Source organism: Cryptotermes secundus, unplaced genomic scaffold (assembly GCF_002891405.2).
Source record: "Cryptotermes secundus unplaced genomic scaffold, Csec_1.0 scaffold195, whole genome shotgun sequence".
Lineage (NCBI taxonomy): Eukaryota > Metazoa > Arthropoda > Insecta > Blattodea > Kalotermitidae > Cryptotermes > Cryptotermes secundus.
The window spans coordinates 240357-267588 of NW_019732859.1; the positions used below are offsets into that span (position 1 = coordinate 240357).

Genomic DNA, 27232 nt, shown 5'->3' on the forward strand with positions numbered 1-27232 from the left:
GAAGACAGTGCATGCCTTAGACCGCTCGGCTACCGTGACCGGCCGTGTTTTTCTTAGTTATCTTAAAACCAGGACGATGGATAAAGACCGAAAACCCAATATCTCTGTGTGTTATACACCATCGTCAGAATCGTACAGTAACTAATTAAAGGATTTGTATATTAGTTTTCATCGTCTTCCTTCCTCCCTTATCTGTCATTCTTCTTCTTTCATATTTGTCTTGTGTTCTTGTTCTCTCTTCGTCTCATGGACGTTATGTCTACTAATGACGCTGAGGTTTATATTTCCAGAACCTGAGGCTCGTGAACGGCTCCCTGAGTTACCACTACTGGCAGAGACCTGGCGTCATCAGGCTTACCAAGGTGTATATATACAACGTCACCAACCCTGACGGTTTCCTCAACAACGGGGAGAAACCCAAGCTTACGGAAATAGGACCATTCGTGTACAGGTAACCAAATCACTGCTCCACCACAGTCCGCTAAGGAAAGTAGTCCATCGATTTATATAAAAGCATTCGGGATAATTAAACTTTTCAGATGAAGCCGACATTAAATCCAGCATGCAATGAAGGCGTGCTCTCTTGCTTTGGTTGCCGTATCAGCTACTGTGGGTATTTGTTTGTATTTCTTTGTGTTCTATATAATGACCCTGTCAGTGGTACATATTACACAGCTTCGAATGGCTTAGTATTCAGCTGGGAAGGATTTGGAAAGAAGTGGCCGTGGCCTGATTTGAAATAACGTCTCGGAGTCTGCCTGGTGATATCGGTGCTAAAGAATCCTAACTGAATACGAACAACAGTGAAATCCGTCCGACCGGTAAAACAGGTTCCTAGAACAAATATGTTTTTGAACATTATCCATCGTCTTGTATTTATCTAAAAACCCTTCCTCTCTCCGGAGGCAGGGACTAACTCTATCGACTGGGCCCAACTGAGTAGGTTTTACCTGAAGACGGAGACAGAATCCAGTCTCCGAAACGTTGTGTTTTGAAAAATAAACAGGACGATTTTTAGATAAAGATAAGACGGTGGATAATGTCCGAAAACATAACATTTGTACTAATGTACCATCGTCACAGACTTCTGGAACCAGTGTCCGAGAAAACTGACATTAGTGTTCGGGTCTCCAGTGTCTGCTCCGTTGCTTCCTAGAAGATGCGTCCCATGTAGTTCTGTTTGCAACTTAGGGCTTCGTAAGTTGTTTAAATGTAACGAAAATAGAAATGTTTTTAAAGCTAGTGGGGTGGGACTAAGTCCCTCGTACGGCGACCACTTCTGGTCTATTGTACCAGCCCCAAATGATAGGTGAGGGTGATTGTGGAGCAATTGGTGGAATGAAGATTGGCAGGGGAAACCGAAGTACTCGGCGAAAACCTGCCCCAGCGCCACTTTGTACACCACAAACTCCACTTGACTAGACCCGGGATCGAACCCGGGCCGCCGCGGTGGGAAGCCAGCGACTAACCGCTTGAGCTAGGGCGCGGCCCTCTGACTCCTGCAGAACTACACAAGAGGATCAGAATGATGAAAAGTCAGAACTTAAGCTTTGTGCGTCTGTGTGTATTGGGTAGGATAACTTGTTGCTGGTCCTCGCTAGCACAGTCATTCTTGGTTGCGAGTCCCGCAGAAATCATGACCATATTTTTCTCTCACTCACGATTCCGGGAGGCTTCAAATTCCGAATTCTTTTTGCGTATGTGCGCGCGCATGCGCAACTTTTCTGTTCCCTGCTTCCTGCTCCAGCATTGACAGAGAACTGACATTTCCTGTACACTACTGCAAGCATGTACGGTAGCAGAGATGGCTACAAAGCTGAACTATTGGCTTAGAGTCTGTGATTGCTTTACCAATTGTCATTTTCCTTCCCTTTATCGCGAGAGTAAACTGTGGTGTCTGGTGAGCTTTGTACTCTAAGTGCTGTGACGGCAGACACTGCCATATGGATGAGATTCCGTCATCATTGTGTACCTTGTCACACTTTGCATGAAATTTCATTCACATTTTAGTCCTTTTCTCGTGGATTACTTTAAAAATTCTACTTAAAGGACGACAGTGGGGCACATTCGTTTCTTGGTAATCTACTCTTTTGCTATTTCCGTCTCCGTATGAGGTCACTCCTTTACCAAAGGCACTCCGTATGTGTATTCATTACTTGTTACGCCTTGCATTACCGACTGAGGCGCCGAACTCGGAGCACTATTTTTGCTGGTCGCCTTAAGAAAGTGAGCATAAAACAATATATTTAAAGACGCTTTTAATAAGAATTATATTTCTCTCTTCTTTTAGAGTTGATGTCTGTTAAGAAATACAGGAGGAGGCTTGCCGCCCACACGCCTGCGCCAGTGATGAATACGGCTACCATATATTGCGATACTGTTCAGGAAATCAACCATATCCCGGGCAAAGAACGGGTATTTCTGTTAGTTAAACTTACTAAGACATGTAGCACGAATGGGGGAGAAGAATGCTTACAGGATATTGGTGGGAAAGCCAGAAGGAAAGAACCACTAGAAAGACCAAGGCGTAGGTGGGTCGATAATGTTAAAATGGATCTTAGAGAGATATGGTGGGGCTGTATGGACTGGATTGATCTGGCTCAGGATAGGGACCATTGGAGGGCTCTGAACCTTTGGGTTATATGAAATGCTGGAAGTCCTAGCATAGCTGTACAACTGGCAGCTTCTCAGGAAGGGCTCAGCTCCATGGAGTTAGATTAGTTTAGTTACTGAGATATGATAACTGAAGAAGACAGCCGTTGCTTGGTAATGATTCGATAAGAACTTCCGCAGCAACGAATAAACTTGCGACTATAGAGGAATTTCTATACGTGTCTTGCCCAGGTTATGCTCGTATAGCGAGGGCACCAGCAGAATCGACAATTCAGTCATGAGTTAGCTGCCAGTCAATTGTTATCCAGTGAGGGAATGAGTATAGAAGCACAGGAGCATCCATTGCTAGGACCTGTTACCAAGCAACGACTGGTGAACACATAGAAGGTTTTGTGTATTGCAGTATAGTAATTTGTTTAGTATGTAGATTCTTGAAAATCTTATAGTTACTATAGGTACGAGTTATAAATGTTGAATATCCAATTATCAGTTCAAACCCCGCGTGCAGTCACTTACATGTGACAATATGTCGGATGGGAGAGATTTAATGTCTGCTTGTAAAGGAAAGTGTGAAACTGTCTCTATTCTTACAAAGTGGATAATTTTCAGTCCAGTGTGACATACAAGGTTACAGCACTTCAGTCTTTATTCGCCTTACATGTTTCGATTCAAAAGAGTCATCCTCAGAGGCGCACCACTACGATCAGGAAACACTGTCACATAAGATGTTTTAACAGTATGCACTTAAGCTATGAATAATGCTCACTATATAAATTTTTGTTATTATCACGGTTAGTTTTGATGTTTGCCTTAGGCATTCACAGTGACGCTTCTTGAAGTGTAGATTTACGTATGATGCTGTTTCTTTTAAGCGTATTTGCTGGGTATTCTGACTGGGATTTCCCTCTGCACGCGATATGATGTTCACTTTTCCATACAGTAGCTTCCATATGTATTTAAAATTGTATTAAAATTTCTCTTGTATGTAAAAAATTAGTTATTATATTAAAATATCTTCAGCCAACATTGGGTCATGTTTTCCTCCTGATGGTGGGAGATGTCGTTTATTTCTCTTGATTGTACGAGTATGTTCTTATTGTTAGTCGTGTAGTTTACGTGCGTGCTGAGTCGTTTGTACTGTTTTGAGTGCTGTGTCACGTGTCTCTATTCTTATTTAAATAAACACCACTCATGAAGACGTGGAGGTATAGCTCCACCATTTCTTACGTAGACACTACATGGAGGTTCGTGGTCAGCTTCATGCCTCGGTCGGTTCACCTACGGGGAAAGAGTCCCGGTTCCCTTTGGACAGGAGCCCGGGTGTGCACCGGAAGAGGTCTGGACACTGTGACGATTAGAAATGTCTCTTGTAAGATTTGAGGCTTTCACGGCGGTGACTATGAAGAAAGCAGTCTTCTGGGATTTGGCACCGTGTATATGTGGTGTTAACCGACGTTTNCTCTTGCTCCTATCGGGAATAGAACCACAGCCGTCCATGCCGTATCCCGATGCTATATCGACTGAGCTGGTGTGAACAAAAAATGCGGATTAGGGAAAGCGGCTCTTGTTCAGTTGAGTATCGAACGAGCGACCATGTGTCATTAACGACAGTTTCTGCCAGACGTGAAGCCTCAAAAGCAAATGAGACTTTTACATTCGGACGTTTCGAAAACGCGACTGGACTCCCCAGACGGTCCTGACACAGTCAAATTGAACAGAAACGTATAGTGAGGCCGTAGGAAGCAGCCACGCCATAGCTCAAGCGGTTAGCTGCTCGCTTCCCACCGCGGCGGCCCGGCTTCGATCCCGGGTTTGGTCAACTGGGATTTGTGGTGGACAGAGTGGCGCTAGAGCGGGTTTTCTCCGAGTACTTCGGTTTTCCTTGCCAATCTTCGTTCCACCAAATTCTACATCATCATAATCACTCGGGGCACGCTACAATAGGCCAATCAGTGGCCGCCGTGCCGAGTGGATCCAGCTGGACTCCACCCCCCACTAATAAAAGACCGTAGGAGAGTAATTCAATCTTATGCTCTTCCTGCATTCATGCTGTGGTCTCCTGGTTTGTGACACCGTACAATTTTGTAGGTGAATACTAACACTGCCAAGAAAGTCGTTGACACCTGCCTGTATAATCTAACCATATTCTCACCCTATTTACTTCAACCTTGAAGAAGGAGTCAGAATTCTCCTACGAAAGATAGTAACCACTTACAAAACTGCACGATATCACAACCCAGAAAAATGACAATGTGGCAAACACCATTCAGAAAAAATTCAGTATTTGTTTTGAAGGTGATTATGAATAGTGCTGTCTGCTGGAATGTGTGCCCTGTACTACAAGTTCACAGTCGTTCAGTTGAATCATACTGACTCCATCTTCAGGTCGAAGAGTAAGCAAACGCAAGAACTAGTTAGAAGAAACCAGTTGCATAGCCTGAGACAGTAAATTCCTCAGAAATGTAAGTGAACTTCTACCTGACTACACGGCGTCACACCGTAGAAAGTGAAACGCCTCAAAATTTGTATTTCTCTCATTGTTATGAAAACTCTGTGCACAATCGCTGAGTCATGCTGAGTCATGCTTTGCCCAAGAGACTATCAGGGGAGCAGAGACAGTTGAGATGAGCCAGTGTTCCCTGCGCGCCTGTTAGCACTCGGGAGATCACGGATTCAGACCAATTGTCCTGCCTCGCAGTTTCCCTGCATCAAGTTGTGCCACTACTCCTTCCTATTCATTATTGTTCAGTCGTTTTACCTTTTGTTGTCAGACAGTCTGGGGCACTGCTACCATCTTTAAACATATTTCCAACACAAGGACCTTGTGCTACAAGCCCATACCACGATCCACTAGTTGCAAAACTCGTTAAATTCTTTCCTTCCACGTACAACAACTTACGTAAAAGTGACACTGTTGTCATTACGTAACGTCGGGTTGTCATAGCAGCGAACTGTTTAACAAGTCAATATGTTGCATGAACCTAAATTATATAGCAGGTCACGAACGGGCTAGCAGTTTTTCTTTCACTGTATCAAGTATATTCGGAGGGTGTCTGATACTGACATGCGAAACGTAGTTTACCATGTAAACTAACTGGGCATCTTATTTGTCGAAGATAGCGTTAAAGTCGGTCTCTGTAACAGAGTAACATCAGTAACATACAGGACTGGAATGGGACAGCAGGAGAAGAGGAGGAAGTTAAAGTGCGTAAGCTTATGTAACAAACGGTAGACTTCCCGCTGAGTTCTCAACAGGTGTTAACACTGGTATAAATAGAAGCTTATATGGGAAATGTATGAAGTGTGTAAAAACATAACTAACTGGAGTGTAATACGGAACTACGAAGCGGTCTTACGTGTCATATCCATTGAGACCACTTCGTATGACGTAGAAACTGAACAGAATATTCACAGCTGTGTTCATAGCTTAAGGACATGGTGATGTCTTGCCTAGTTCAGCGACTATTGCCTTCTGAAAGAATGCTCCATATCTCAGGCCTTATGTGAGTGCAGCATGTCAATTGTTTGGAATATTTTTCAATGCTCGGAGGTCCCACATTCAGACTTTGGCCCTCGGAGTTATGGTTTTCGTCCTTGGTGGTCCTCTAGACAGGGCTCATATAACAAACCAGGGCCACTTCACTTCACTTCACTTCACTTCACTAAATTCTTCTAAATACTACGAGTATACGAAAATTCATTTCGTACCTCACAGGAAACACATCACGTCTCCGCTACAGAGACAAACCGGTTAATGCTGTTTACTGTGACAGCCGTACTGGACACACAAATACACTCCTCAGATTGCAGACTTTTACTCTGTCAAGGCATAGTGGTACATAAAATAACCACTGGGTCTTGAAGAGTTAATCACTGTTAATGATGAACTTTGTGGGTGCGTAATACCTGAAGCTGGTAGCCTTACGGAAGGAGAGTTCCGTATGTTCAACGAGGTATCCACTATGGCGGATATAGTTCCCGTTGCACGTTGAATACGCAGTTAATCAATTTTATGATGATGAGGTAATATTACACGTCACTCTCTGTTCATGACGCACCTTCACAAATGTCTGCCATGCGTTGTAGTTCTGAGTGGCGGACAATGTTGCTAAGTGAAAAAGCAGCAAAGTTTCAGGTGAGAAACCTCATGTCTACGTATAAAATGTAAAGCTATCCCTGTACCAGGCCGTGAAGGCCCATAGGGTTGTGAGACGCTGAGGGTCCCACATTATCTAGACAGTCGGCTCAAAGATGGCGGTAAGACTGTGAGCCTACACTCTGCAAACAGCGGGAAGCAGACTGTCTGAAGTCGAATTTGATTCTGAGCGACTGTGGCTATAACATTCATACACACCCAACTAACTGACGCTGCGTTTGAGGTTCTCAAAACGGTGACATAAAACGGGTGTTGTTTCTGGGCTGTAACGCCATGCAACCCGGTAGAAAATTTACAGATTTTGACAAGATATTAAGAGATTGGAGCTCGGATAGGACACACAATTCAATAGATCTTTTGTGCGTTACAGATCGATGGAGGTCTGTCATGGGAATGGTAACGCTGCCACTAACTTTGCTGACAAGGTGTGGTCGCTCGGTCGGTATAGTTCTCTTGCGGACCAAAATCACGGAGTTTGTTTATTGTTTTTGTAACGGGCTTACGCACGACATGAAAGTTTCTACATCAGTTTTTCTTCAATTAAGGCACGATTCTTTCCAATTCAATGTCCACCATTCAACGTTACCTAGTCTACATCCCAACATATCCTCTCGGCCCAAAAGGAAAGAGACAGTGCGACCCGGTTTGCGTGCGAGTTACGCTAGGACAGACAGACGCTGCAGTAAATGCTGTATCCTACCGCGTCTGGAAATACCGTCATCTTCCTTCACCTTGGAACGCTTTTGTGTAATTTCAAGCAGAACCGTTTGCTAATGCCCTTCAGGACTTGTTTGGCGTTTCGTCATAGTTCATAAAATTTGTGTTCGGCTTTCTAAATACGAAACTTAGAGAGCAGAACTGGGCTACTTGCCTTAGCCATTCCAATTAGTTATTTGCTAACCTTCCTAACACACTGAACTACTGACAACTTCGTTAAGTACATCATAAACGAATACAAGTAAATAAAAATATGTCTGCAAATGTAAGTAATGAAAATAAGAAATATAAGAATAAAGACTAAGTAAAAATGCTTGTAAGTAAATAAATATGTGAATAAGCAGGTAAATAAATGAATACATAATAAATACACGCGACACGTCATTTTGACAAAGAGTGCAACAATTTTAGCAAGATAGACAGCAACTGATGATGGCCGTGTAAGGCCGAAACGTGTAGTGATGAAGGTTGACTGCAATTGAGAAAGATCCGTATGTGTACACTAAATGTATAAGTGATAAACTGCGTAAATATTAATAAGCAAACAAGTAATCAGTTAAATGAATAAGAAAGTAAATAATTCAACGTGTGAAGAAATAAGATGGATGATAAAGTAAAGAGGAAGGGGACGGTAGGCTGTGAGACATCCAAATTCCATTTGTTCCCACAGTATCCCAGTTCAGTTTCGGCAGTACCAGACTTCTGTCACATTCAGACGGAAGGTAAGACCTGTTACATGGGACATGGGATCACCGAGAACGTGGGTCTCCTCACACTGAGACCTCTGCGCTCGACGGGTACCCGTATTGCCCCGCTGACAATTGCGAGGGCTGTTAGACCGTTAAATTTCTCTTCCATAAAAAATATGAAGCAACTTTCTCAGACATTGTGAAAGTTGAAGAAAGCTCCCGAAATCATAGCATTATTGTCATAATTGCATCTGAGGAAAAGCGTGTCGCTTGTTGCGACGACATGCAACAGGGTGTATGAGGCATGTGTGTACATGTAACCTTAATGACTGGGTCAATTGCAACTTCCTGGCACGAGGAGCCCTGAGAACCAACCACGTGGAACCGCTTGTTGCGCTCGGTTGGCTGGCGCAGAGGTAACGCTTTACCTTTACTCGGTTCGAAACTCGGCAGGGACACCGGCTATCCTCAGTGACTCAAATTTTTCGCTCTTTTCTTCAGACCCTCCTGACAAATGCCTACGACACGGTACCACGACTGGGCGACGACAGCATCATCCCGAATCCTTTACAATCAGCAAACGTTTCAGCTGACGCCGTATAGTCTAGCTACTATCAGCGCAAAGCAAAGCACGAAAGAATTCGGTTGGTTCACTATTAGGCCACCTGACAGCGCCATCATGTGTGCTAAATTTATGAAGAGTCGAACAAAACACGATTTGAAAGGTTGATGGAGTGAGGGGTAGTGACTCATTCCAAGAGACTTAAAGAAATATGAGTGAACGTTTCCAGTAGTTCTGCCACTCGAATCTAACCACAGATTCTCACTAACACTTCGTGGTTATTTTCTTCTGTTCAAGCAAATTGTGGGACACTGCAGAATAACTCAGTACGCTGAACACTCTGAAGGCTGGAAGATCGAGGAGACGGATTTCGATTTTCAGCAAGGGGAAGAAATACTGCCTTCTCAACATTGACCACTTCGATTGTGGGGTCACTGAGCCCCCTAGACAATGGGCACAACGAGGGGCGATTTCTTCTGACAAAGCGACCGGATCGTGAAGCCCAACATTCAGATTGTCGTGGCAGAGAAAAATATGGTCATGGATTCGGAGGGCCCCGGAACAAAGAATGCCTGTGTTGGCGAGGACCAGCAGCCATTTACCCGACCCGACCCTGACCACCCACATGCAGCTAGACATGAAGTTTGTGCTAATATGTGGAGCGATACCTCCAGTTACCCATACGTCTACCTGACGCGCTGCGCAATTCAACACAGGGCACCTGCACATCATATTAGCGGTGTCATTTCATTTCTAGCTTGTCACTGCTGACGCGTTTGCAGTGCCTCAGCTGAAGTCCCCAGACCTCTGTAAAGGACGCGACGCTTGAAATAACCCAGTTCGAAATCGCTTTCCTAGCAGAGGATCGCCTCCAACTGCCAGCACAGGGTTTCGTGGTTTTCCATAGAAAGTGGCCAGTACTACATACATCTGTAAGCAAGTCGCTTCGCCGTGTCTCCATATTTCTAACTCCCAGTTCGTACCTCGTTCAGGCTAAATAGCTTCTCATGCTGGCACAGTATGACTGAAATTAATATTTTCAATGTTGCTTGTAAAGTTAAAAGATAAAATTGTTCCAGCAATAAAATCATGGGAAGTGGAGGCATAACTCCTCACAGTCTTAACTTCAGCTCTACATTGATGCGAGTGGTTAGCTTCACAAGAACCCAAGTTACCCGGTGGACATGGGTCTGGGTGCGCTCCAGAGCTGGTTTGTCTGTCTCTGCTGAAAATCAAGCTCCGATTCTCCGGTCGTCCAGCCCGAAGCCTTGTCGGCGTTCTGACTCAGCCATTGCGTCTGCATGAAAGTTTCGGTGAAGTCTGTCGTATTCTGTAGGAATTTTCTTTGATTTCGATCTGAAGACTTGACTGAATTTTTTCAAGCTTTCCCTCAGCCACTCTCGTACTGCCTTACCATGAGCTACGCCTTATGTGCACAGTTTCTGACCTATCATTCACAATCGTGTGACCATTGGCCACTCTAAAATCTGGGCAGTACGCAATTAACAAATCTGTTATCATTGAAATGTCGCTCTGCGTCACAGTCTCAGTGGACTGTTCGTGTAACACACGACAATCTGCTGGTCGTGAAGGGACAGTTAAGAAGTTCGTTTCGGATTGTTACTGCTCAACTAGTTACTCAACTGTTACAACAGCTCTTGAGCTGTTGTTCACACACTGAGTAAAAATGCAAGTTTTTTTTCCATGCACTGCCCGGCAAAAACAATTACAGAAATTCTTTCATCTCTCATAATTGTCACCAACAATTGCTTGAACCTGTGTAATATATTGTAAGGCAGTAGACTAGCTTCTTAGCCGTCTTCCATTCCTGCAGTTTTGGTCGAAAGCTGTGTCTGCTGACCTACACTTCGAAATCTGGCTCCAAACTCTTCAAGCTTCTTCCTTGGTTAGCACAGCATTCGAAAATCATCGATGATTGTGTAACTGAAACATCAGGATTGTTGAGTCGAAGCTTTATTTTACAAGATGTACATGAATGCAGATAACCGGTGTTCTCCCTAAGCTCCGCGCGTGCGCGGCCGTACACTGCCTGTTACACTCCCGCGCATGATTCTCAGGGTCCCATGCTTTTGGAAGCTTATAAATTTAATGTCTGTTATGGATGGTTTCCGAGACTCGCTGCCCCTTCCGGTTTTCCCTAGCCAACCCAATTGTTACTCAGAAGACGCCATGACTTGCGCACTTGCATCCCCGTCTTAGAAGGAACGTTGCGAGTAACTGTCATACAAAGAAAAGCGTTGCGTGAGTATATTTCACCATTTTAACTCAGTACTGTAAATATGTATACAAAACCGTCACATGCAGGTGCGGGCTACATGCCCGTCGCCTCGTCAGGTCGGCTGTTCGAGCCACACTCTGCGAAACGGAGCGTCCTTGAAAAATAACCGCTAAAGGCAAAAGACGTCCTGACACAGAGAACCTGGGGAAGTTTGCTAACTTTGCTGCTACATGCATGGGCTCGAACCCAAGTCAGACCCCCCCCCAATACAAGCATTGGGCCCTTGACGACTATAAATACGTAAGTTATAATTTTCATAGTAACCAAGGTAATGAAAAGTGATTAAACTAGACCAGGCAGTGACGCATTTTCAGTTACTTTTAGATTGCTTAATTGTGTCTTCCAGTCGCCATAAATGAGGTAATATAATTTTATATGCCTGTAATTCCAAAGAACATTTACTGCGTTTCACACATTTTCTTCACACATCGCGCCCCGCAGAACTTTTATTGTGCAACTGACGTCTATTTCAGTTCAAGGACATAGAGGCACTAAATGCAAGTAGCCACTAAGAACAGCACAGATATATTTTCTGGAACTGCAGTGCAGATCGTTGTAGTCGGTCGCGCTAGTGCACTACACAGCAAATCCTCGTTATAACTGCGACAGGTTTTCCGTTATTGCCGATGTCCTCTATACACGAGTGAAATGATGTTCACGGAAGTGCACCAACGGATACATACGCAATAAACATAGAAGCACAAGATATAATTATATGAAGGCTTTTATATTGGCGTTATATTTAATTTGAAATAATTTCCTACCTACAGAACCTTCTTAATGCCTGAACATCTCTAAGAATTCACAACTGCACTGAGCCAGAATGTGTCCATGCACTCCGTTGGAAATCAACCTGCGTTTCGGAGGAACATGTTACCATTCTCAGGCTCGAATAAGCCGAACAAGAAGTAGGTGTAGGTGGTAGGCCGAGCCTTCATCAAGTAAAATTATAATTACGATGAGGGTGAGTGTTCTGCGCTACGTGTAGTTGGGTAAAGAGTCGCAGTGTTTCGGAGGAATCCGTTGCCTCAAGCTTCAGGACAGGCAGGCCTCTTCGCAGCCTCAGTTGTGCCCTTATACTGCGGAAGATCCTCACATCTCTGTACTTCCTTGCAAACCTCACAAGTGCGTGTCGCGTGTAAGGAACGTCTGTAGTGGTGGCAGGGGGGCTCAGGTACTGCTGTCTTCACAGCGAATTTCATCTTAAAGTTCTCAAGAGAACACACAGAGCTGTAACATAACCCTCTTCTTCTCCAAGAATAAACCGAGGATTCGCCAATGTGACCGCTATGTTTCTCATCAGTGAGTACAGATACGAAGTGATCAGCAGTTAGTAGTATCGCCTGATGTATAGACAACTTATCCTACCGCCCTGTACCACAGGAAACCTATGATGTCCGCAGCAGGCCTGAAGGCGTTGGACATCTTCAAATCGCGTACGGTAAGTTTTTATTTTTGGGGAGTGGGATTCAACGGCACTCTCAGTATCTAGAATCCATGGCGTCGTCGGTGAATGATGACCTGGAAAGGATTTGAAAGGAAGCGGCCGTAGCCTACTCGAGCATTTACCATGCGGGCATGAGAAAACCACGAAAAAGCTGAAGATATTAAACCGAATGTACATTTTCGTAGCAAAGTAAATATTTACATGGGTCTGTGTCTTATCTGTATGCCACTAATTTAAATGTGAGATTAATATATATGAACGCAAGTTGTGTGTGGGTTCCCATGACGGTGAATGTAGAGTTATGTTCATCTGGGACGTGACGCCGTGCAGTCTGGTAGGAATGTACTAACGTTTTGGATAAAATATCTGCCTCAATCTTCATGGTCACTCTCTAATAACCTGAACACTCCGAGAATTATTTAATATTTTAGAAAATATATTTAAATACGACGTAGTAGACAAAACCCTTCGTGCCTTTGTTGTTTCAGTCAGACCAAACCGCGTTATATCCTGTAAGACAATTTTGAAGAATGTATCTGCTCAGCATACACTTTGAAACTTTGTTTCTGAAGCTGATACAGAACACAAAATTAGGCAGTTAAAAACAAATTAAGTCAAATTGTCCATATGCCTAATTCATTAATAACCACGCCTTGAAGATGCATGAGAGAATGAGCATATAGCTATATAGTTCTCGACCTCGACACTAGATTAAGGTAAGTGATCAGCTTAACGACCCGGTCGCCTTATCCCCGGGGAAATAGTCCCCAGTATATATTGGATATGCCGGTCACGGTAGCCGAGCAGTCTTAAGGCATGTACTGTCTTCGCTCGCTTGGAAACCGGGATCGTGGGGTCGAATCCCACTCAGGGTATGGATGTTTAGTTTGTGTGTGTGCGTTTTTCTGTGTTTGTGTACAGGTAGAGGCCTTGCGACGAGCTGATCACCCGCCCAAGGAGTCCTACCGAACGTGTAAGATCTAGAAAAACCGAAGTGAACGGAGAAGTTCACGGAGGTAGGCCTAGGCCCACTGAGGCTGTAGTGCCAAGGAAAAAAAATATATTGGATATAAGGTTAGGTGGGCTTCAGCGCCGGTCTGGACACTCTGCTTGCCGGGAATCAGTTGCTGCACAGACTGAGCTTAATACATTTCCGAAGTAAAATTCTAAAAATTGTAATCATAAGGCAGTGAAGCAGTCTGCGAAAATAATTTTTCTTTATTTGCAGAGAAGATATGGAGAAAGTTAACATCAAATTCCACGACAATGGAACTGTCACTTTTCAGCACAACAAGATCTTGCAATTTGTGCCAGAGCTCTCTCTCGACAAGAACTCTAGAGTGATCGTGCCTAATATCCCACTGTTGGTAAGACTGAATTCAACAATTTATTGCATTCTCTGAAATATTTTTGAGGGTACGTCCTTGAGTTGGCATCCTTACAGGAGAGAAGTCCTGGGTGCTGAACACAATCTTCGGCATGGCAATTTGTGTTCGCAACGTAAGCTGGAGACAGAATTTAGTAATTTCTAATCAGAACGTAACGGTAGATGAAGGTGATTATGGAGCAATTGGTGGAATGAAGATTGGCAAGGGAAACCGAAGTACTCGGAGGAAACCTGCCCCAGCGCCACTTTCTCCACCACAAATCCCACATTACCTGACCCGGGCTTCAACCCGGACCGCAGCCAGCGACTAACCGCCCGAGCCATGACACGGCTCAGGGGTAGGCATAACTTTTCGAGAGAAATGTAGGGAAAGTTGACTCATGGGGATTATTTCCGTGGTACAGTTGCAGATCAAACGAAACAGAAACATCTGCACGGTTGAAGAATTCTATGTTCTGGGAGATAACGCCGTACAATCTGAGGATAGTCAAGCGGGGTTACGACAGAATGCATCTCCTCCATCGTCAGGATCAAAGAGTAAGCCAAGCGTGGTATCATCGGCGTGACGCAGGCAACAAGCTGAGCTCACTTTGCTCGGTGTACACGTTAGCCATGAAAATGTAGGCGATGTGTTCCTCTGACTTTCGTGTTATGTGTTTCATATTTTATCCAAGAACATAAACTCTTGGTAGCGCTCGCTGTAGAAATGGGAGACTCAGGAAGACGGTAAGTTTCCGGATATGAATGTCGTTATTCAGTGTCTGTATTCACTGATATGTTGGGTTTTTGGACTTTATCCATCGTCCTGGTTTTTAAGATAAATAAAAACCAGGACGATGGATAAAGTCCAAAAACCCAACATATCAGTGTGTTATACACCATCGTCAGAATCCTATAGTAACTAAGTGTCTGTATTGTCCAGTACCTTGTCCCGCATGCTGTCAGTGCTGTTTCTCTTGTTGCAGACGCTGACCACACAAAGCAACAGCCTGCCACGGTTGGTGAGGATGACCTTATCAATCATGCTGCGGGCAATGGGACTCGAACCGTTTGTCAACGTCACTGCCGAAGAATTCATCTTCGGATACGACGATACGCTCGTTTCTTTAGCCCACAAGTTCTTCCCTAAGCACCGACGGCCATTGTCACGGATGGGGCTGCTGCTCGGAGTAAGTCAAGCCCAGTATTTGCTACTTTCTCCTAAACTCTACAGTCACAATGTGAAGAAGGGCAGCGCGACAGTTCAGAGGGTAGCTTCATTTATTGTCTGCTTTTTATTCTTAGTGGGGTGAGAATGAGTCCACTTGGTACTGCGGCCACTACTGGCCTATTGTACCAACCCCAGATGATAGAGGGTGGTGATTACTGGGCAGTTGGTGGAATGAAAATAGTACTCGGAGAAAACCTACCCCAGTACCACTTTGTCTATCACAACTCCCATGTGACCTGACCCAGGCTCGAACCCAGGTCGCCGCGATGGAAAACAAGCGACTAACCGCCTGAGCTAGGGTATGGCCCTTCATTTATTGTTAGTTTTTTTTTTAATTCGCATAGTGGGGCGTGGAGTCCAGCTGGGTCCACTCGGCACGGCGGCCACTGATCGGCCTATTGTTAGTTTGTTGGTGTGTGGGCTCGGGTATACGCGGTATGAAGCTTCGGTTTCCAAGAAGTACCAATAAACTGTAGTTGGAGCAGATCAGAGAGAAATTGCCAGCTCATGCCGACATTTGATGCCATGATTCCATGATGATGATGAGGAGGAGGAGGGTGGCAATAATTCAGTTCAATTCTATATGTATTTGCATGTTGACCTAACATCCCAAATCTAATGGCAAAGTAAGTTCGAGTGAAAGGATCGAACAAAGCAAACACATGTACACAAAAGAAAATATAAGCCAAAAACCACGCACTTCATATCACTAAGACGATAATAAGAATTCCAATAAAGCAAATCAAAATTATCATTAAGAGATCAGGGAAGAAAATATATAAATTCAAAGTAAATAAATTGTTTTAAATATATCAACGTCCCTGCAGCTGAACTGTATCTAGCAGAAGGACAGTTTTACCTTCGAAGGGTCGACACTGAACACAAAGAATTCTCTGTGACAGGGAGCAGGATAAGTCAGGCTCTTAAACAAGGCGTGGAGCCTTAATTCTCTAAAGCTTTAGCACAAATGGAACAGAGCCTTAAAGGACTCTTTCCGTTGAATTATTTAGTTCAGTCAAACCGAATCTCGTGGACGGATTTAAAATTCGTTGGATGTTGGAAGTCAAGCAAATATGCTTCTAGTTCGTATCAGTCGCGTGTGAGGGAGGCTGACAAGTTGATTTAATCGACTTCATTTTATTCCCCTGTCTGAGTGAGATATGTTCTGTTTTCTGAGATCTCACAAGCCCGTACGCAGCTTATTCTGTAAAAATTACGTAATTTAACATATAGTATTGTTTTACTGTAAATATTCATCCCTCTTAGTAGATCAGATTTACAGCCTCGCACAATTACTGTTTTGTTAAATTTCATAATGTCTTATAAAATATGGTTTAACCTCTTTCATCCAGGCGCACATACCCGTCAATTTTGTAGCGCCCATGAACACATTCACACTGTCGTAAGCCGAACTTACACTGATCATAACTGAGAAAAAGGCACTTAATATGAAATAAGCATCCATTTTAGGCTGGGGCCACACGAGCGCACAAAATGCTTCCGTTGTAACGAACGTCGTGACGTGACGTCCGTTGTAGACATACTCGTAAACAAGAGAGGCGAATGCTAGGCTTTCTTCTGGCTCCATTGCAGACAAAAAACTACGCACCGCATTCTGCAACTGTGGTGTCCACAGCAACGTCCGTCATAAAGTATGTTCATTGCAACAGACGTACTTTGTGCGCTCGTGTGGCACCAGCCTAAGATGTATATTTTCATGCAAATTCTTATGGTGAATATTTTAATTGCAAGAAAAATTAATTTCAGACTCTTTAAGAATACTTCTTTTGGCTTGTTTTGGACTTCATCCATCGTCTGGTATCTAAAAGACAAAAGACGATGTTTCGGAGACTGGATCTTTCTCCGTCTTCAGGTGGGTGGGGAAGGATAAACCTACTCAGTTGGGCCCGTTAGAAAGAGCTAGTCTCAATCACTAGTCCACTGGTCATGGTCTTTTGTCTCTTATATACCAGACGATGGATAAAATTCAAAACAAGCCAAAAGAAGTACAGTATACACCACCATCAGAATCCTTTCAAGTCTATCTTTAAGAGTAGCTTTGCATCTGTAGGCTTGGTATCTAGAACTAATGAACAGCAGGGCCAAGAGAGAACGCACTTGTCTAATACTACAAACTAAAATTACTTCCTACCTGCATGTCACAAAAATTATTTCTATCGCCTCTTCTTTTAATCACCTAACAGAAAATCACTTCCATCATCTAGTGTTTTAAACGTCACTTCTTTTCATCAGCCACGCAGTCTCACTATTGCGTAGCACACCGCTCTTCTATATTGCCCAATTATGCCTTCACCTCTCACTCACAGTCAACACGTGATCTGTATAAGTTCTTCCAGTCACCCCACCCCTTCCAACATATTAACCCTGAAGGTGGCAACAACGTTTCTATGTCACGGCTTGTTCCCGAACGCTGAAGGACAGGTGCGAGGTTCAGTTTGTTGATACTTGTCATGAGAAAACTCGAATATGTTCATAGAGTGACACGTGATAAAGAAGGGATGTATTCAAAGCTTCCCCCTTTCTGCTTACTGCCATATTAGCCTCTATCTCCCTCCGGTCTATACCAACATTTCAAAGCAAGTTTCACTATTAAAGGTTGACGATGGATATATGATCCATGGGAATTCTTTTTGTGGCCTCAGTACTGCAACCATAAGAACTTCCATTTATACATCACCCATCACAAGTAAATTACGAGAAAAAGTATGAACAACCACATGCAGCAGTCTGTCTTGTGTTGTAATGGTATCAGTAAGTCTACTAGCAATAAACTGTTAATATTTCCCAGTAGCTAAGTAGGCCTTAGCTGTGTTGTCTCTGCCTCTCTTTCTGTTACCAGTACATGAGCAACAACCTTGCTCTGTCCCCACTAATCTTATCTCTGGCACAAGTCCGATGCCAATAGAAAGGAACAGACCAGAAAGTTGGTGAGTTCTTCAGTGGCACCAATTTGTAGTGAGTTTCACAGATCTCAGATTATTACACTCTGTTTAATGTATCTTTGATAGTATGTCATGTCTTGAATAGGCAACCTTATGGAAGAAGAGTTCTAATGTTCAATGACATCATGGGTATGCATTCATGGTCCTCTTCATATGTTGAAATGGACCTAGTAATTTTGTAACGATGTTGCAATGAACTACATCACCATTTGAAAGTCATAAAACAGCAGAGAGTGTAAGGTCCAGTTTTAGAGTGTGTGATACTGGTATTTATATTTGAATGAGGTGACACATAGATGTTACCTGGAATTCTGAATGGTTTAAATTTTTTTTTCTTGAAATTTATATATCTTTGCTGTACACATAAAAGTACAATATTTTACAAATATGCAATGTAAAGAAGAAACAGACCTATGAATACAAAGTATTTGTAAGATAATGAAGATGATTATGATGATCATCATCACCATTATCGCCACCACCAACACCACCACCATTTTGACATAGTTGTCAGAGAGTTGGTCCATTTGTTGACATATTCTGGCCCCATTTATCCAGTAGCCCCTTAAAATATCTTCCCTGGCTCCTTGAAACATGCAGTTAGTAGCTTTAACAGTGTCAGAAGTGAGTTTTTTTGTGTCAACGCTTTGAATCCATTTGGTTTAATTTTAAAAAATTCTGGCCATTATGAATTAATTTTTAGTTCTTTTAATAAGTTATGATATCTTTTGTGGACAGTTCATGTGCGTTTTTTCTGTCCCTCGTGAGATTAATTTTAGAAGCGATATGATCATGGAGTAGGGAAATATCTGGAAAGATTTTATGATGAAAACACAAGATACATTTCTGCCAGAAGTAGCATGGAGATACCAATTGAAAGGACACAGGATTATGGGATGACTTAAAAGAAAATGGAATGACAAATATGAAGTGGAGGCAGAATATGCCAGTTGGGCCTAAACAGTAATGATAATGAATTAATGAAAACCTAATGGTTTTATGTGTGAGAATGTTGCTATAAATGTCTCATCTCTTGGTCTTTCAGAGAAATGGAACCTTGAATGAAGTTTCCACGATCTACACAGGCCATACAGCCATGGAAGAATTTGGCTATATGGACAAGTTGAATGGTCTTGATCACCTACCATATTGGCCTGATTCACCATGTAACAATATACGTGCCTCGGAAGGGTCATTCTTCCCACCTAGGAAATACACCCACAGTGACGTTGTGCATGTGTATGATAAGGACCTCTGCAGAATAATACCGTTGCACTTCCGTGGTATGACAACTAAGAATGGTATTGAAGCTGGTATCTACACGCCACCTGAAGACATCTTTGACTTACCAGAGAGACAGCCAGATAACAAGTGTTACTGTGGTGAGAATGATAAGACTTGTCCAGCCAAAGGACTTCAGAATATTGCCCCATGTCAGTTTGGTAAGTTCCATCTTATATGCCCCCTGGATGAGTAACCTTACTTGTTTTCTTCTTCCTTTGTGGTCACACAATTACTTTGCTTTAGAAGCACATACTACAACATTTTGTGTGTCTGCCCATGCAGGAGCACCGGCATATCTCTCCTTTCCTCATTTCTACCAGGCTGATCCAGCTCTGCTTGAGGCTGTGGAAGGACTGAAGCCAGAGAAGGAGAAACATCAGACATACTTTTTGATACAACCCGTAAGCTACATGATAGACTTCTTTTCTTACCATTCTGTAACTGCTTATGTTAAATGCACTGATGTACAAGCAGCAGTAATGCAAACCTTATCAGACCAAACGATGTCATGAATATTTGTGAAAAACAAAAAAGGGAAATGTACTCAAACGTATATACTCCTTCAGCACTTTGGTCTTTCATCAACAAATTTCGGACATTTGGTCCCTTGCATGCCAAAACTACAGAAACTTCATTTTTTTATCTTCAGTTTTCTTTACTTATCATGAAATTTATGCAAACAAAAGAATGACAATCAAAAGAAAATAATTTAATGCCCTTTGAGAACCTGACCACATATTTAAACAGAAATCTCTTTGATCCTGCTGTTGTAGTTTTCCAATGCCCTGATTATGGTAGCTTGAAATACAATTAGTCATAAGCTCCTACTCTCAGAGTGCCTTTATAAGTGGTAAAATCCATATAACCAAATGGTTACACTACCCTAATTGTACGAGGTAGCGTATTTGGTTGAGGCACTATGCTACAAACCGGAAGGTTGCAGATTCAAGTCCCCATGAGGTCATTGGATTTTTTTTCAATTGACCTAATTCTTCCAGCCACACTATGGCCCTGGGGTCGACTCAGCCTCCAACAGAAATGAGTACCAGGAATATTCTTGGGGATAAAGGGCGGCCAGGAGATTTTACCTACAACAAGATGGTGTTCCGCCTGACTACCGTGAAGATGTCAGGGCATACTTGGCTGACACTCTACCTGGACAATGGATAGGTTGAAGCGGTGCTACTGAGTACCCACCACAGTCTCCAGACCTAACACCTCTCGAATTCTACCTATGGGAAACCCTTAAGGATGAAGTTTATTGACAAAAGCCAGCTACACTGAACGCACTACGAGAAACCATCAAAGCGTCGTGTGCAGCCATCACATCAGGCTGTGAAAAAAGAGTTAGGTGCAAGAGTGCAGCTGTGGAAGACTTTATGTGTACTGTTATAATTACTGTATTAAAACCCATTGCCAGGATATGATATGATAATTACTTGTAGTTCCAAGTTGTGTTAATAAATCCAATATTCAATCAATACCCCATCTACAGTCACACACCTAAATCGTGACAATATAACTGGAACAAAAATGCAGAACTTACCATTTAGCTTTCAAGGACTTACTGTTTTAAATTATATTTCATTGGTAAAAGAAAACGTTTATCAAAAATTAAACTTATTTTATCACATTTTATTACAGAACTTGGGAGTCCCAGTGGAAGGTCAAGTACGAGTCCAGTTCAACCTAAAAGTAGAGCGCTCACCCAATATATACTCTGTTGCCAAGTTCCCTGACATCGTCTTCCCAATCATATGGCTTCAAGAGGTAAATTTCAATTGAAACAACATGCGGATATATGCAGAATGGTAAACATTTCTACCAGCCAAGAAGATTACAAAAGTTGAATGGCTCAGTTGTTACATATTTGTAATATCAGGCGCTGTCACATGGCTGCTTTCAGTGCTGTGAAAAGTTTTCTAGAGCTAGTGATGGAAGGGAAATAGAACTTTATATTTTCTCATTTCTTCAGTCAGTCTATATTTTTTACCATGCTAAGTCAATCTGACATAGGTTTCAAATCTACCTATCTGTCTCGTGTTACTTTGAAGATCATAAGTTACTATTAATTGATTATTAGGTTATAAAGTCTGTGAACTGTTAACGCTTTGAAGCTGGAATTTCATCAAAATAATGTTTCAAAGTTCAGTCCCTGCCTCACAGAAAATATGCATCTCCATTACAAGGCCCAAATGGATAATACTGTCACAGGAAATATTGACTGTTTATTTTGATAATCACATAAAGCATATAAATTCAGTGTGTGGGCTAATGCGCAAAACAAGAGTTTCTTGATGTAACAGTAGATGGTGTATAATAACCACTTTATGCTAAGTGTCAGTTCTTAAAATAATCACTCATTAACTCAGCAATATTGACAATTTGTTCCCTAATTATAAAACAAAACACTGAAGTACCACAAAATTTATAAAGTATTTGCACTTTACTTCAGACACGCACTGACTGTCATGTGAGACGTGTTTGTGAAAAGAGAACATATCACTTGAAATATTAGAAATAAGGAACGAGAGCAGGTGAATAGTTGATATGGCAAAAGGTGAGAATGCCCACAGCCAATGCTGAACCATTAAATGACCCCTCCTGGCTTCAGGAATCCAAAATTTGACCAGAAATATTATTCATTGTTGCTTATATTTAATTATACTTCAAGCCAGTCCATTAATATGAATGTACATACAAACAACTAGTGTCAGAAGAACCCACAATAGATCACATGGAAAATTTAGTGGACCATCTACACAACATCCAAAATTATGCCCACCAACACCTGAAGATGGCCAGTGACTGGATAAAAACTCGTTACGACACACTGGCCATCGGTGTGACCTACCATGAGGACAACATCAGGCTCTATTGCTCAACCCAATTGAAGATGAAATAGCCCAAGCTCCAATCCTCATGGGAGGGCCCATACATGGCAGTCACCTGGAAAAATGATGTGGTATACAGGATCCAGTGGAACCCTAGTTCAAGGATGATGGTTTACACCTGAACTGGATTGCACCTTATCAGGGAACTGCTTGGGACAGGCAGCCTTAACAAAGGACCAATTGGAGATTCCACTGTGAGAACCAAGCCATGGTGAAAGCTAGGATGATCACAAAGGTCACAAACACAGCCCTCAGAGAACGAGAAATGGCAGTATGACTGTAGGCTATTCAGGACGAATATCCTTAAGGAGGGAGCAATGTGGCATGTGGACCCATTCCACAGGCAGTGACTGTGAAGAAAAACAGCTAAACAATGGCCCATAAACAGCAACAGTGGAACAGTGTTCCTGTGCAGTCCATGCTGAGATGTTAGTGAGAGTCAATGGAGTTGAGATGAGTTGAGTTAGTTGGCTGGTGAGTGACTGAGTTAGTCAATCACAGAACTGCTGAGGTTCAGTCATGAGCTCTTGCTGTGAGAAGCTGGTAGCTGAGGCTGGGAATAGGTCGGGAACCCAGAAGAAGGTGAACATCTGCCATTGGAAGCCGCTACTAAGCAACAGGTACAGAAGACGTGATATGTGATAGTGAATTGTAAAGTGCAGTCAGACGTTGTATCCAAAGAGTCCAATAAACACGATCATCAAACTAAAACCTGTCCATAGTAACACATACACATGACAATATTTATATTGCCATAAAGTTAAATGAATAAAAAGAACAATTGCAATTTAAATTATTGACACTAGGTGAATGCATCTGTGGCTTGGCTTTAGGTCTGATGAAGGGGTATGAGGATATGACAGGGATCATTTGCACCTGGGCCACCAGATACACCACTCCAGTAGTGTATGTATGGTTTCATATTGCTCATCTTACTACTTACACTTAGCTGGGTTTCTGGAAGTTATTCACTTGCCATATAAACAAGCCATTGTTCCTCTGTACAACACAATATGATAAAATCTGTAACCAATAAAGGTCCACGTCCAAAACTGCAGTCACTACTAAACGTATTTTTATTGTTGCTGAAACAAATTATTGTTAAGTAATAGAGTAACTATAGATGGGGTCTTGATTGGTAATAGGATTTATTGCACACTTGTACACACAACTTGTAACTACAAGTAACTACAGCGTTAATGTTAATTCACATACTCTGCAGGGGCCACGCAGTAACGTAATTGGTTGAGGCACTATGCTACAAGCTGGAAGGTTGTGGGATCAAATCCTGATGAGGTCATTGGATTTTTTTCAATTTACCTAATCCTTCCAAATGCACTACGGCCCTGGGGTCGACTCAGCCTCTAGCAGAAATGAGTACCAGGAATATTCTTGGGGGTAAAGGACGGCCAGCGCGTAGAGCTGACAACCTTACCGCCATCTATGAGTTGACTGTCTAGAAAATGTGGGAACCTCAATATTTCACAACCCTATGGGCCTCCACGGCCTGTTACAGGAATAGCTTTACTTTTACTTTGCAGTTTACTACAGTGGGTACAAAGCCTTCTCAGTTGGCTGCACCTTCACCAGTTGTCACCTGGTAACAGCAGTAAATTAACCCTTTAAAGCCCAGCTGTTCTAATATACGACCTAGTATATCATATAAGAACTGCATTCCACTCACATATGTATTTGTGTATTCCATATGGTTCTAACAATAACCAGTGACTGTTTCCCTAAACAGCATTAACCGATTGGGCTTCATAGCGGAGACATAATATGTTTCCTGTGAGGTACAGACTTAAATTTTGTGTACTATTTAGAAGAAATTTATTCTTTAGAATATTAGAATATGATGCTATATATTTTTGTAAATATTTACCAATGTTCTGTAAGGTCATGTGTGAACACCTACCACAGCATATGGTGTCATATTGCAGAAGCAATAATTTCAGTCACAACCATGAGAACCACAAATGTAAGAAAACTGAAGTAAGCTTTTCTAGTAACTTCAAGGTTAAAACTAATTTCCCCTTCAGGTCTATGCATAATTTTGATGATTCTATAGTTCATAAATCATGAGCCAATTTATGGACTGATGCCTTTTACAGCGAAATGAAAATTTTAATTCAGTCTCTTTGAAACAGATTTATTTACTGAAGCAGTAAGTTACAACTACTGCAATGTTCAGATGTACCTTTCTGTTTTACAAATACCCTAGTAAGATTTAAGAAGCTAAAACTCTCAAGGCTCATATCATTTTTAATGGATGGCTATAAATGAACAATCCATAATTAGCACAATGGAACATTGGACTCACCCCATTTTCACTTTAAATGCATGTCAAGTCATGTATGTTTATAATACATATTTAATTCATTTTCACAACAATAAGAATTCATGCCCTTTTCCAAATGATCTTTTCAATTGTATATTTATTTAGTGAATTTAGTTGTGATTGTATAATCATCACATAATTTTGACTTTGTGACACTCAACTTTCAGGGAATCACAGAGCTCACACCCAGTATACGACATTGGGTTTACTTGGCTACAACAGTCGCTGAAGTTTCAGCTCCCATATTTGAATATGGGTCTATTGTATCAGGAATCCTTATTTTGGTTGGCGTGTTCATCAAGACATACAAAAATGTTGTGTTCACAAAGGAGGCTTTGGAGAAAGGCAAAGAGACTCTGAGAAGAGGAAGCAGTTTCATCATCAATGGGCAACACAGACTTCTTATTATCCGGGACTCTTATTCTTTGCTAAACAATGTAAACACAGATCCAGATCCAGATCCAGATGATGAAGATGATGGAGTTTGAAAAGTCCCCTGGTAACAAGTGAGGATTTTGTGACATGAATCTGGATCAGGATTGGTTCCAGATGAGGAATATGTTTTAAACATCAGAGGTAGTCTGCTGTCATTCTTTGAGGCAGAATGAAATGCTTCACTTGTGTACCAAAGAGATGTACACTGGATGTTGAACCAAAGTGATGAAACTAGTATTTCATTCCTATTTTACATGTTTAGGATTTTAAAAAGATGTTACAAGTGATGCAGTCAGAAGAACTACCGATTTTAAGTACTCAATTAGCATATTTGCAGGACTGAATGTCAGGAGACATGTTACTGGGACTGAAACATTGGCAGATGTTCCTGAACTGAAGTGTCAGCAGACATGTCTGCTGGTCTGCAGATGTCTGAGCTGTAGTGCCAGAAATCATCTATATGTGGGATTAAGTGTCAATAGACATCTAACTGCAGGACTGAAATGTCAGCAGATGTCTGTTTGTTAGACTGAAAGAGATGGAAAATATGTTTGTGGGAGTGAAGTTTTGGCAGACACATATTTGCTCAGTATTCATATTCATCTACTTAGTACACTTTGGAATTGAATCACTAACCATTCCAATTGATGTGACAAGAAGCCAGAAGTTCTTTTCTAGGAATACTGAAGAGTCTATCATCCAAATAAACTACAGTGCTTCATGTTCCAAGTATTATCAAGATTATTTTAATATTCATATATTGTTATTTGCTCAGTGCAATATAAAAGTTTACATTAATATAAATGATATTGATATGAATTCTTAAGGTTATGTTATACTTCAAGTGCCACAACTTTTATGAATAATACATATCAGCAATTTGAGAACACTAACAGTGTATAATCAAGGCTCAATTTGTATGTTCATTTGAAAGTAAATAATTTGGGTAATTGCAATTCTGAAATATACAGTTCACTAAATATATGTTTTCTGACCTATAGAATGGGCTACTCTCAGGAACAGGCACATTATTTTCAGAATGTCCTAAGCCTTATCCCCGGCCAAAGCTGATTTTAAGATTTTGCACATTGATTCAAGTTTTCACAGTGCTGATGAAGCTGTGATTTTGTGACTGCGGAAAATAAAAAGCTCCTCTGGTTCAGAGGTCATTGGCCCTCATTACTGTTCTTGCTATTATCAGATGCTGCCTCATGGGTGCCTTGTTGTCAGAACAGGATTTCTTCACACCTGTTCCTAGTGTGAACATGAAATTCATAATCAGAGCTACAGATGAGAGATAAGTGGGATGGGAATAATACTCATCTCCATGATAAATTAAATCCAACCTACTTTTTGAATCATGAATGTGTTCATCATTAGGATGAAATAAATTTTAGAAAGGAAATTTAGTACTGAAGTCTTAGAAGAAACAAGAAAGAGCCCAAATCTGGTATTGGGTATGCTGTAGCAAAGTTTTAATATGGCAGTATTTTTGTGAATAAATCTTAAAATAAAAGTTGTAATTTAATAACAGGGTTTTGTATAAAGTAAAAGAGGAATTTATGAGATTTCCTCTGATATATGAATAAAGACTACAATATTTAACAAATATTGAATATTTTTCTTTTTTTGCCCTTGCACATTTCACCACAGTGCTCTCTTCCCTTCTGAAACACTGAAATGAAAGAGTCTGTTAATGTGGGAAAATCTTAGCAATGCCTGATTATTAAGAGCCAATTATAATAACATTAATTGGTAACTACTGAAAAACAGCACTTTTTAATTTCTTCATGTGGTGATATTTCCAATTCATTTTCAGATCTTAATACAGTGCTTTCAATGATAGAGGAAACCTGGCAGCATTGCAGAGTGGACACAACATTTCTCACAGATTGCTGCTGTAACTGCCGACAATAGAATGAGTTATTAGCGATCATTAGCGCTGATAAACACGCACCATCAGGTGGTCTGATCTTGTCACTGCAGTAAGTCACATTAATAGTCAGTCTGTATTAGAGGTGTTGATAGGCGGTTGACATTTATACTGAAATGAAGTTCACTACTGAACAGCATGTGTTTATTGTCAAAACTTTGCAAGGAAAGACCTACAGAAAATGTATCCATAACTTTCATCATAAATATCCTGACTTGCCAGTTCCCACAAAGTCGTGTGTATCCAAGCTTGTGAAAAATGGCAGGCCACAGGTTCAGTGTGTGACATAAAGAAGCAATTGAAGG

At 41.7% G+C, this 27232-nt stretch overlaps 1 protein-coding gene across 3 annotated transcripts in view; it reads left to right on the forward strand.

Moving 5' to 3' along the window:
* The window catches only part of LOC111867788 (scavenger receptor class B member 1), a 103372-nt gene extending 76364 nt beyond the window's left edge, over positions 1-27008 (forward strand). The window contains exons 4-10 of one of the 3 annotated variants that reach the window (XM_023857941.2): positions 291-451; positions 13712-13850; positions 14836-15039; positions 19089-19485; positions 19610-19728; positions 20972-21097; positions 26814-27008. In XM_023857941.2, the coding sequence (XP_023713709.1) occupies positions 291-451; positions 13712-13850; positions 14836-15039; positions 19089-19485; positions 19610-19728; positions 20972-21097; positions 26814-26837 (1170 nt within the window). In that variant the 3' untranslated portion in view covers positions 26838-27008. Of the gene's footprint in view, positions 1-290; positions 452-13711; positions 13851-14835; positions 15040-19088; positions 19486-19609; positions 19729-20971; positions 21098-24726; positions 26606-26813 lie in introns of those variants that run through there. The other 2 variants (XM_023857939.1, XM_023857940.1) reach the window with 2 other exon arrangements.
* Positions 27009-27232: the final 224 nt, after the last annotated feature.